Source organism: Leucopleurus acutus (assembly GCF_964270905.1).
Source record: "Leucopleurus acutus genome assembly, chromosome: 20".
Lineage (NCBI taxonomy): Eukaryota > Metazoa > Chordata > Mammalia > Artiodactyla > Delphinidae > Leucopleurus > Leucopleurus acutus.
This window is the reverse complement of record NC_139162.1, coordinates 7,898,636-7,911,466: the sequence shown is the minus strand read 5'-3', so window position 1 is coordinate 7,911,466 and position 12,831 is coordinate 7,898,636. Positions and strand designations below refer to the sequence as shown.

At 40.7% G+C, this 12,831-nt stretch overlaps 1 protein-coding gene across 1 annotated transcript; it reads left to right on the top strand.

Annotated features, from left to right (window-relative positions):
- Positions 1–3,260: 3,260 nt before the first annotated feature.
- On the top strand, positions 3,261–12,258 carry DYNLRB2 (dynein light chain roadblock-type 2). Its single transcript, XM_082862224.1, has 4 exons — positions 3,261–3,314; positions 5,527–5,602; positions 11,083–11,250; positions 12,088–12,258. The coding sequence occupies exons 1-4, from the start codon at positions 3,312–3,314 to the stop codon at positions 12,129–12,131; spliced, it is 291 nt and encodes a 96-aa protein (XP_082718350.1). The 5' UTR covers positions 3,261–3,311; the 3' UTR covers positions 12,132–12,258.
- The last annotated feature ends 573 nt before the right edge of the window (positions 12,259–12,831 follow it).

The following is a 12,831-nucleotide window of genomic DNA, read 5'->3' as shown; positions in this document are numbered from 1 at the left end:
GGAGTGCATGAAGGAAACGGAGGTTGAAGAGAAGGTAGTCAGGAAAGAAGAGAGGAAAGAAATGGGAAGGAAGTAAGGAGGAAAAGAGAAGGACATACAATAGAAAGAAATGACACAAGAAAGAAATGGGGTTAAACGATCCATATTGGGCACCTGCCACAAACCAAGCATTTTGACACCTCACATCAACTCTGTAAGGTAGATACTGTCTTTCCTATTTTATAAACGAGGAAAGAGAAGCCCTGAGAACTTATTTTACTCACACAGACACACCTAGAAACATCAACCCTACCTGCATGTAAATCCAAATTCTGTGCTCAACAAAGATTCCCTTATGGGAAGTAAATGCTTGCGTTACACTTTGGTCCTGGAAACAATTACCCTAGAGGATGCCTTTGTCCTAATAAGAAGTAGAAAATGGTTGATCTTCTGAAACCCTAAATCTGCAGTTCTGTAACTCTATGGTACTGGGTCAGTTGTGTGTAATACTGACATCACTGACATGTTCTGATTCTGCCTCAGTATTAAGAGATATTTTCAAAGAATCTAGTGTACACTTTTTTAAGCAAAACCAGTAGAACACTAGAAGTTCTGTTTAAGTTGACAAATGATGCCTTATCTTATGAGAAAATGGGCACAAAATATATTCCATGGCTCAGTATTAGTATTTGCCAACTAGCAGGAATGCCACTTTCTATATGGAGTGGTACAGAAAACCCCAAGAGAAAACTCTAGCTCATGAAGTCACCTGGATTTCTTCAGATTAAGCAGAGAACAGAAACAAATTATCAAAGAGATAGACCCCAGAAGACAATCATCTCTCTTTGACAAAATTATATGTGAAGAATAGTAGACTATCTTCACATGGACCACAAGTTTGGGGGTCACTTCAGAGTACTTGCAAAAAGTATTATTCACTAATTCTTTCTCTTTATTTCAAAGTTACTTAGCACTTACTGTGGGTCAAAAGAAGTGGTGAGGGGATGGATGGGAGAAGAGAAAAGGGAAAGAGGGGTTCCCATGTACTGAGGATGGGGTAGGAAACATGACAGACGCTGCTGCCAAGATACTTTATACAGCACAGCTCCGGATATTCACTATAGTCCCCAAAAATGTATAAAAGCTAAACCAAGCTACCTCCAAGGAATAATTAGAAGCGAAAATTGATAAAGAGAAAATGGCTCATATTCTCCTCATTGATTTCCTGTGCACAGTGAGTCAAACTTGACTGTTGATTGGAAGTCATTTGGGGTACTCCTTATTACTTTTTCTGCAGTTGGCTACTCCTGTCAGTGCCTTTCATGCTGGAGTCTTTCTTTGCTCTAATCACAGCTGTCAGCTATTGAATGAGTTTGACATCCTGACTCCAGAAACGAGGGGATTCACACCCCATGCATATGCAGTCAGTTCCTTCATTAGAGCTGACTGACATCAGAGATAACACGGTGCACTGCCACTAATTTTTAGAAGCAAAACAAATGGCTGCACAATCAAGTAGCAATCTCCTGGATCTGATACACCCAGAGAGCCCAAGAATCTGTATTTATACAATTCAGCCAGTATTGCTGTAAATGCCTACACTTTTATCACTGAAAAGCGGTATAAGCAATCAGTGCAGAGCTGGATCACACACACACACACACACACACACACACACACACACACACCAGACTCCTCCCCCAGAATCTTAGTTGCCCATTCCTAATCATCTCGGTTGGAGTTCCAAGTGTTGAGTGACAATGGGCATGAGTTAGCTATTGTGACTTGTCTTTTTGAGAAGCATAAGTTTCTGAAAGAAAAAAGAGGGGGGGAAATGACAGTGACCAGGATCACCTCCTCCACCAAAAAAAAAAAAAAAAATTCAGCAGAACTAGAGCTTCTGAGAGTGTTTCTGCACATAACATCATAAAATGATAAGACTCCAAGTTGAAATGGATCATCTAGGCCCAAACGACCAAGTCTGAAATTCTTCTAGAGCATCCCTGACAAGGACCTATTCAGATTCTAGCTGACGTTCCTAGCAATAAGCATGCCTTGTTTGGTGGGAGGCTGCTTACTGGAAATAGAAGCACAAACTGAATCAGTATTATAGGGAGTCGCTATAGCATCGCCCCTACGGAGATGCATCCCCCCCTCACCACTTGCATTTAGTACTTAGAGTTTAGTCATCAAAGCCCTCTTCAAACCCCAGGTCTTCAGGACGACCCCAACCACAAAATGTTCCTACTGTCCCTCACACGCAGTTGGTTTCTTCTTCCCAGGCTACAAAGATATATCCAATGCCCTTCAAAAGATCAAGGGACTTCTAACCATCCCTAATTGATCTTTAACTTGTCTCCTCCATCAGTTCCTTAAACACCCGGTGGACCGCTCTTCTACGGCGATTTGTAGAACCTCCAGCACTACCGCCTGCAATTTTTCAGCAACTCAGAAGGGTGGGCAAATAACTTTATAAAAAATAAATAAATAAAGCTCCTGATGGATTAAACAAAATCGCTAGGAAGCAGCAACCCTCCAACTGAGAGAAGAGCGGCTTCGGGGTGCTACAACACATGAGAACCTAAGACGTAAGATGGCGCTGCACCTACGGTTTGGGAGGTGGGGACATGTGAACTGATGGATATATACATGATTGTACTATTCCATACTGCGGTATAGTTCTTCTTTAATTAAAAAAAACAACTGCCCCTGGTGGGCGGGGGGAACAAACCCCTGCACAAGGCAGCGCCACAGGAAATGCTCCGAGGGTCACTGGGCAGCTGAGGCTATACCCAGTATCGCCCCGGAGTCACAAGGACCCACCCCGGTTTATCTGCTCCACAGCACGTATCACACTTGGACAGTATTGCTTCGTTTGTCGCATTTCGTCTGTCTCCCCCGCTAGAATGTACCACAGGCCCAGGGGACGGGACGGGGTAGGTGGTCAATATATCGTTCTTGAACGGGGAAGTGGCGGTTACACGAACGCGTACCTCAAGGAATGAATGAGTGAAAGGACGAACGAATGACCCGGAGCCTGGCCTAAGCCCCTCAGCTCTCCTCATGCCCAGCGGCCCACGGGCCGGGCGCGCCCCAGGTGAGCGCTCGGAGCCACGGTCCCCAGCCTCCGCCTACGGCGGCCGGGAGGCGTCAAGCCACTTCGGGGCGGAAGAGCCTGCCCGGAGGGGCCCGACTCGCGCGCACGCAGGCGCGGGCACCCTCGCTTCCGGGAGGTCACTTCCTCCCCTGTCTCGTAGCAACGGCTGGCAGCGTTGCTGACATTCCGGGCAGCGGTGGCACCGAACTGAGCTCAGAGTCTCGCCGCCCGCGCGATGGTAAATCCGGGGGCTCTGTCCGCGACCCGCCGCTCCAAGGGCAGCGACCGGCAGGGGACCTTCGCTGCCCCGCTCCCGGGGCCGGGGCGAAGGCTGGGGTCTCCAGAAGCTTCTTGGAGGAGTGACACGGAGACCCTGGAGGGACCAGAGGGCGACCGTGGAGGGAGGGAAGAAGATGGCTAGATGGGGGAAGCTATCTTGGGGCATAGATATCTGGGGTGGGGGGGTGATTTCTGAGGGGTGATACTTGTGGAGGGAGGGTATCGAGAAAGAGAAGAGAGATACGGAGGGGATGAAAGATCCTGAGGGGAAGGAGAAATCTCCTTGACGGCGAGGCAAGTTTGAAAAGGGGAGCGGCGCGAGGGAGAGTAGAAAAATCACCCTGAGAGGGAAGAAAGAGAGGGGACAAGGAACGCAAGGAAATGGAGAGAGGGGAGAAGGAGTTATTGAGAGACAAGAAAGGAAAATAAAGAGGCAGCAGGAATGGGAGGGGGAGGAGAAGAAAAGGAAAATGGAGACAGGAAGGTTTGAAAAAGAACAAAGTGAAAGCAGAGTTTCTTTTTAAGAAAGGAATGAAAAGCGAATTGGCGATGGGAATTAAGAGACTGTATTGGGGGCTCAAAAATCACCAAAGGAGAAAACACCTGGGAAAAGAGAGGGAAAGGCCGGGAAGATCAGCGAGAGGCGTTTGGGAGAGAAGTAAAACAGAAAAAGATAAAACGAGGGCAGCGGTTGTAAGGACCTGTGGACGTTGTCTTACAGATGGCAGAAAACTGTAGTAAGTCATTGATCCCTGTACAGCTATTACGCTTTAAGTTCAGTGTTTCCCAACGTGAGATGCAGACGTTAGTTGCTACTTTAAGATGGCTCAGAAAACCAAAAACCACAGAGTGAATCACATCAGAGAAAGTTATTCCTCTTTTTTTTTTTTCCAGCCTTTAGACTATATCCAGGAGAGAGTTTCTGGCACTGTTAGGTCGTTAATACCACTATCCTTTGGTAGTTTTGATTTTTCACCTGAAGGGCAGACCTCAGGCTCAGAGATTTCATTGGGGTAAAATTTAACAATATGTTCTCTCTTTGTTTTGTTTGTTTTTATGGTTATTTCTGCCTATGACAAATGATACCAGATTTACATTTGTGGTAATGATGTATAATTTCCTTTTAAAATGCATTTAAGCTTTTAGCAGTGAAATAATTTTAAGAATGTGCTGGGTAAATAATATAGATGGTATTCATAATGGCAAAAATTATAAATCTAGTACATGAATGCCTGAAATTTAGAAAACACCTGCTGTAGTGGTGGAAAGAGGAAATAAGTGCTCCCACCCATATTAGGGACAAAAGAAAACTGTCTTTTGACTAAAGCAACATAACGTTCACCTGTACAATGCTGGAAAGAAAAATATATCATAAATCCTCATCAAGAGACTCTGCAGAATACTGTTTGAATTCAGAATATCCAGTGATTACTCAGTTATGGAAAATATGCAGGCTGGGAAAAATTATTCTTGATTTTAGCATTTGGAGAAGGCAAGAAACTGGTACAATATATATAGTCTATGCATGTGATTCAGAAAGCTGAGTTTAAAACCCAGTAGTGGGGTTCCAACATAATCATTCATGGTTGAACGTTCATCTTGCACTGAGATCCAGGCTGTGGTTACCAGTAGAATCCTGGAATACACTGTTTTTACAGAATATTTTGAATTTAACCATCTGAACTCCCAATTAGGTGGCATTTAGGACTGAGAATATGATTTCTCATTCAGTGATACTTTTAGACAGAAGGAGGCAGTGATAACAGCTCTATAAATATTTTTTAAATCTATAATGTAGAAAAGAGATTTTTCACTTGAATACAGAAAGATCAATGAATGAAAGATGACCAGGAGCAGATTTCTGTTCAACAACATAGGATACTTTAACAGTAAATAGAGACAGATAAAAATGGAGTGAGCTCTTGTGAGGCAAGAAGCTTTCTGTCTCAACAAGAGTTCAAGCCAAGATATTTGTCAGGGTTGTACGTAGAGGGTCTTACATAGGCTTGCATATGGGACCTGACAATTTCAAAGCTCTCTTCCAAAAATCTGAGCTTCTAAATCTTAGTTTAAGGAGATTGGAGAATAGGGGTCTTTCAGAACATTACTCTAATTATGACTGGGGTCACCACAAAGACTCTTTGGTTAATTTTCTTCCTGATCTCTTCCAGGCAGAGGTGGAGGAAACCCTCAAGAGGATCCAGAGCCACAAAGGGGTTATAGGAACGATGGTTGTAAATGCAGAAGGTAAACACCTCACAGGCTGCCTTCTTGACAGGCAGAAGCCGACCAAGAGCCTGTTTGTTGTGTGAAGCCTTAGGCAAACATCTTGGAATTTTAAATCAAAAGTATATCTTGTATATTTTAGCCAGAGCATTTACTCATCATACATCTATTGAGTATCTATTAATTACATGTCAAGAACTCTGCTAAGAGGTAGGGAGATAAACATTAATAAGACATGCCTAAAAACGCCTATATATTCCTAAGAAATGCTGCACATTGTCTAATTTTTAAAGCTTTGGTAACTCTCTTCTAACATTTCAGGAGTATCAATAAAACTATTATATTGAAGATAGAAAGAATACCACTGTTGGCAGTTTGCTTTTGTTTTAACATTGTAAAGCATACAGAGTTTCAATCTTCATTTTTAAAAGAAATTGTTCCTTTACCGTAGTTAATGAAATCTTTGAGAATTAATTTTAATGTAATTTATAGTATAGTCTTTGTGGTTATAGTTTAAGAAGGGCCAATACGTTTCCACCTATGAAATCTGTAGACTTACACCAGAGACTTGCCTATTAACAATCCCCAAAACCTTTTCTCTGCCACACTGTTCCATGCTCAGCCAGGGTGGCAGCCTCTTAAAGGCTTCTGCTGGCTTCATTGCTGATTGAGGCGTTTGCAAGGGCAAGAGGTGCCACAAACCCCAGAGCACTAGTTGAAATAAGAGTAGCTACTTCACACAGTCCATGGTACAACCATGGATCTGGTACATCGCCAGCTCAGTGCTTGGCAACAGACTCTCATAGCTAATCATTATTCTGGAGCAAATCCATCAATAAATATTTAGTGAGCAACTACCCACTGAAAGTCTGTTTAAACTCTAAACTTCAATCCCTTATCATTAAAAATGCAAAATAACCTACTTTACTGGTGACTGTGACAATTAAGTGAAATAATAATTGTCAAGTGCCTGGCACAATACCTAACACTTAACAGAATTGTAATTAAATAGTTCTGTGAATGTGGGAATTTTTAATTTATTTGTACAGATAAAGCATTTGATGTGTTTTACAAAATAATAAAATAAAATTTTAATAAACTCAGTGTCAAATGAATATAATAAATTCACCCAGCTTGAATGATCAGGAGGGAGAGGACTTAACATCAGCCTACAGGAAAGTCAAGAGCTATGCCTCATATTTCCAGGAAGCGGTCCAGCCCAAGTCCATGGTTCTGGTTGAACTGATTTTAGTTTCAGGCATTTGCATAAACTCTGCCACACCCCCTAAGATAGGTTACTTGCATGACTTCACAGAGATGCTTTATTTGTTTTCTTTGGCTGCCATAACAAAGCACCACACACTTAGTGGCTTAAAAAAGATTAGACATTTATTTTCTCTCAGTTCTGGAAGGCTAGAAATTGAAATCAAAGTGTCTGTGGGTCCAGGCTCTCTTCAGAGGCTCCACAGGAGGATCCTTCCTCGCCTCCGCCCAGCTTCTGGTGATTTCCAGAGATCCTTGCTGTTGACTGGTCTGTAGGTGCATCACTCCAGTCTCTGCCTCCAGCATCGTGTACGTTCTCCTCTCTGTGCTCTGTTTTCTCTTCTTATAAGGACCCGTCGTTGGATTATGTCCCACACTGATCCAGTATGACCTCATTTTAACTAATTCATCTTCAAAGCCTCTATTTCCAAATAATGTCACATTCTGAGGGTTAAGGTGGGCTTGAATTTTGGAGGGGACACTCTTCAACCCAGTCCAGATGCATTCACCTGTGACACCCTGGACAATGTATCTAATGTGTTACTTTGGGAATACTTAGTCTAAAGTACATAATCCTGGCAATAGGCATCAAATGTCTGAAGAATATCCATACCTTATGATCTGTAATTCCACCCCTAGAAATTTGGTTAAGAGGTGATGAAGAAAAGATGTAGGTGCAAAGGATATTACGGAGGCACCATATATAATAGCAGTAAATAGACAAGTACATAAAGCCCAACAGTAGGGAAATTTTTAAACTTACTATATAATATTTACTCAGTGAACCATTACTCTATTTAAAATGTTGAAGAATATTTAGAGTCATGAAAAACTACTCACAATATTAGATGAAAACAGGAGACGAAGCAGTAGCCAGCATCTTCTAATCCTAAATACGGCCAGGCAGACATACACTCTGAAATATGGAAGAAAAGGCAGGGCTGTGTTACGGTGATGATCTCTGAGTGGTAGAATTAAAAATGACTTTTGTTTTCCTGAGGTCTCTCAGTTAACACTCTTCTCATCCAAAGGTAACAAAATACTACTTTTAATACCCATTAACTTCTAATTAACCTCTACTAGGATAAGGTTGTGTTAGGATTCAGGGCACTTTACTGAAAGCCAAATTAACCTTCTTCCCAAAAATATAAATGAGGGGCTTATTTTTATGGTCGGATTATTAACAACCAGAGGATATGACAAGGATGTTTACTAACAGCATATGGTGTAAGTGTGTGTGACCAGAATGAAATGAAATACTCCATCTCAACAGCCCAGTCAATTTTAGATGAAAGTACCATTTATTACGGTGCAGCTTTGCAGCTCTCAGAAGTCCCATGAAATGTAACACTGACAATATTTAACTAAGCTAGTGTTCATGTGTTCTTGTTCTGTACCCATGGCTTTAGTCCACTAGTTCTAGGCAAATCATTTTAACAAATTTTTAGGTCTTAATTGTGGCTAGGTAGGCCTTCTACCCCACGTTTATCCATTTAGATCTCATCCTCTGCCATGTTAAATAGTGTCCTTTGGTTTCACTATTATTGAAACATAGACTTCTTATTCATGACAATAAAGTGGACTTATCAATTTAGCCCAATGCTGAGGAGTATAGGTCTTTGTTAGATTCTTTGTTAACACTGGTTTCCCATTTACAAAATAATTCATTGCTTACAGTATTGCAGTTCTGATCACAGAACTAGATACTGGTGAACATGTATATTTGTTTCCCAGACAGTCATATCTGTCATATATTCTTATGTATATAAGCCTGATTTCTGCAGACTCTTAATTTTAAATATTCTTGACATTTCTAACAATCCGTCATTTGAGTTTCATTAGGTTTTATCAGCCATCCAGCCAATTCCTTTTATTTTTGAAATATAATCTATCAACCAAATGTACAGTTGAAGAATACCAGCTTACTGGGATCATGATGAGTCATATTGTAAAGTAGTGTCATAAGTTCAGGAAGATAGAATATATACTCTTTGTTCTAGAAGGTACATTTTAGGAATTTATCCTACACATATATACAAATGTGAAATGGCATGCACACAGACATATTCTGTAGCCTTGTTTATAAAAGTCAAAAATTGGGAACAGCCCAAATGCCTGTCAGGAAGATATATTAGTTACATGTATTACAAAGCATCCATTCAACAGTCACATTACACAGACATTAACATGAATGACCCAGCCTTATGCGGACTGAATGGAACAACTTCCCGAGTGTATTAAATGAAAAAAGTTAAGGTACAGAATAGAAAATGATACAGTTAAAGAATACAAACACAAACATACTGGAATAGACTTAGAATATCTCTGCAAGGACACCAAAGAAACTGAGAACAGTGGTTACCTCTCAGAAGGGGAGGTGGGTGAATTTTATACTATGTGCTAAAATTACTTCCTAATAAATTATTTTTTAATTACCTCACATAGTCTCAAGCAAGAACTCAATAAATATTTGTTGATTGATTTTTTTTTTCCAAGGCTCTACAGTGGATATGAAAAACTCCAAGAGTTTCCACGGTGTGCACTTACTATTCAGAAAGGCTAGCCCTTTTATTTATTGACTTGGATCACGAATAGACTGACTAAATAGGCCTGAGTATCTGATTCATAACCCTGTCATCTACAGTTTGAATAATTTATTCTGGTTGTGTTGCTTTTCTGACACTGAGCAATGCAGACTTCGTAGGTAGTTGCTCTTCATGATGCAAAATAAAACTGGTCAAAAAGTGCCCTTGAAAGGTTGAGTGCTTGCTATACTTCAGTTTCCTGCTTGTTAAAGACACATGCCTTGCGATGGTTCATCAGTTGTGAAAGACAGAACTGACTTCTGGAGAAAAAGTGGCCAAGAAACAATAATACAGAAGTTAACAAGTTTTCTGTAAAACCTTACTTAATTAGGTTTTCCTGTAAATACTGTCCTTGCCTTCTTTGGCAAGACCTGCTCTGGAGAGAATGGCTTTCTTAAAAAGAAATTAGTCTGTTTCAAAGTCAGAGTTGAGGCTCTCAAAAAGTTTCATGAAAAACAGGTAAAGTCCCAAGTTAGAAGCACTCATCTTGTTTACCAGTTTCTGGAGCTACATTCTCTGAGGGAAAACCCAAGAGAGCCACGTCAGCCTTTTTTATTGATTGGCCTTCATTCAGGTTCTTGAGGAACTTGACAGTGATCCCAAATTCACCTTCATATGTCTCCCTAAACGCAAGGCACATCTGCAAATCAGATCCCTGGAATTCCCTGGTTGATCTGGTAGTTTTCAAAATAATATGAAGGCCGGTTCTGATTAGACATAGTATATGTAAAATACCTAGCACAGCACCTGTTCCATAATAAGCACTGAGTGACCTGAATGGAGCTGGATTGATATGAACTGAATTGAATTATACTTGCATATTCGTCTGGCTAGATTTTTCCAGTTAAATTAATAGCTTCTGTTTTAAACGCATATAATGAAACAATAGCGCACACAAGTAGCCAAATTTAATCATGCTGAAACCAAGAGTGAGTGCAAACCAGGGAATGCCAGCCGAACTGCAGAGTCTTCGTTGCTGTATTTTCTAGCATAAAAATTAAGGTTTGCAAAATACCATATGAGGAAGTTACAAAGAAATTCTGAAAATCCCTTTTGATACACCCTCTAGCATGTGCAGTGATATCCCCTTTCTATTTCTGGCCTCAGGGGAGAAACTAGCACCATGTCACAGACCAATTTCACAGTGGACTCACCGTAGACAGGATGCTTAGGGGAATGCATTTTGTATAGTAATATGTTAACTTAGGACTGAAATAATCAATTAACAACTTCCAGAAGACTTGTGTACAAAAATGTTCATCACCATTAGCTACAAAAACAAAAACACACTACCTAACAATCCAACAGTGGGGGGTTGATTATATTATGATATATCCCAAAAAATACTAAGTCTACAGCCATTAAAAATAATGTTGATGGCATCGTCAACAAGAACAGCTTGTATGCTATAATTTAAATGAAGAAAAAAGCAACAGTCAAATATGTAATTATAGTTTGATGCAACTAAATTTTAAAATCCACGTAATGGCAAAACGATTGGAAGGAAATAAAATTGTTACCTTTGAGTGATACGAGCCATCACTTTTTCTTCCTTTTTACAATTACAGTATTTTCCAGTATTTCTATGATGCACATATTACTTTTATAATCAAAATAAAAAAATGTTTAACCCGAAATTAAATCTCGTACCAGGCATTCCCATCCGAACGACCTTGGACAACTCGACAACAGTTCAATATGCAGGTCTTCTTCATCAGCTGACCATGAAAGCCAAGAGCACAGTCCGTGACATTGATCCTCAGAACGACCTAACTTTTCTTAGAATCAGATCAAAGAAACATGAAATCATGGTAGCTCCAGGTAATCTGGCATTTCTTTTCATTATTTAAGGCATCTTTCTACTTTACTGGATAAAAGCTTTGTCTCAAAGACGGGGAGTGTGGATTTTAACATGCAATATGACACATAATGCTTTTCAGTTACAAAGTGAAGAAGTTTGAATGTGAAAATTCCGTGAAATTAGTAAAGACGTTGAATTTTGCCCATTTGTTTTTGTTGTTAGTAATCAAACCATTTAGGAGGTGTAGGTTTCCTGTTATGTGAACTTACCACACAGACTTTCTGAAGAGTGGGAGAAATGTCTCCTGTCCAGGGGATAACGTCGAGGGCAGATCAAAGGTCTGTAGGGTCTTAAACCTTCCCTGGAGTAGAGCACATTCACTGGGGCTATCAAAAGACAGCAGCCACAGAAATACTTCTTTCCTTGAAGGAGGTACATTCACAGTTTTAGTGGACGTCAGTGTAAAACAGGACTCACGTTCCTAAATCTAGTCTAGAACAAACTTCGCTGTAGTACAACTGTAAAATCAGAGTTACCCCCAAACTAAATAAAGCTTTCCCTACACCTGTGTTCTCACCCAAGCTGCACATTGGAATCACTTGGAGAGCTTAAAAAAAAAAGACTGATACCTGGGACTCCACCCCAGACCAATAAAGACAGAAGCTCTGGGGCTTGGCCCCAGGTAATGGTATTTTCTGAAAGCTCAACAGGTGATTCTGGTGTGCAGCCAGGCTGGGAGCCCACTGGTCTACACAAGGTCCAAGTGATGTGTTCAAGAGAAAAGCAGATTAGCTGAAGTATTCATTTATTAAATTTAATTTTTAGGGTGGATTAACTTTGTCCATATCTCTCCACAGATAAGGAATATCTTCTGATTGCCATTCAGAATCCATGTGAATAGACCTGCAATGGCCAAGTTCTGTCCTGGGACTCCAGGCTGAAACACTTCACTCTTTAAAGATTCCTAAAATTATAATCCAATCTAAATGATCTTTTGGATATTCCTTTCTATTTTTACATTTAAACTCTTCTACATGTCTCATTTAGTCCGTTTCGAATGTATTGTAAATTTGTGATTTAGCTAGATAATAAATAAATTCTGGTATGTATGCCTCGTTTTTTTACGATACACAAAACCAAAGAATTCTAGTGAGAAGACAGCCTTCCTTGAGACAGTTCTTTTCGTCTGGAAGTAATGGCCACCAAGAATTAGAATAAGTGTGATTCTGCCCATTTCACTGACATGCCAGGGAGTTTCAGTGGAGCAGAGTGGGGCTAGGAGGGAAGCAGGGCGTCCCAGCCCTCAAGGAGTTATAGGTGCTTTCCCAGCTTAAACGAGGGCGGTAAGAAGTCAAGAGGGCAGTTCTCAGTTGGGTCAGCGCTGCCCCCTGCGAAACTCCGCAGGCCTGTCCTTCCATCACGCCAGCCTGAGGGGACCAGGAGTGGGTCCTGAGGAAGGATGCACACGTCAAAAGCTACCTAGAGAACTCCAGAGGGTTCATTTATTTTACTAGATATTTCAAACATTCTGAAAATAATGAAAATGATAGAACAAATATAACAGATTTCCACACCCCATATAGAATAGATGTTAATCTTTT

Excerpts from the sequence above, each read along its gene's own strand:
- DYNLRB2 (XM_082862224.1), top strand. Across the intron at positions 5,603-11,082 it reads GATGGTTGTAAATGCAGAAG|GCATTCCCATCCGAACGACC; the intron begins GTAAACACCTCA and ends ATCTCGTACCAG. Across the intron at positions 11,251-12,087 it reads TGAAATCATGGTAGCTCCAG|ATAAGGAATATCTTCTGATT; the intron begins GTAATCTGGCAT and ends ATCTCTCCACAG.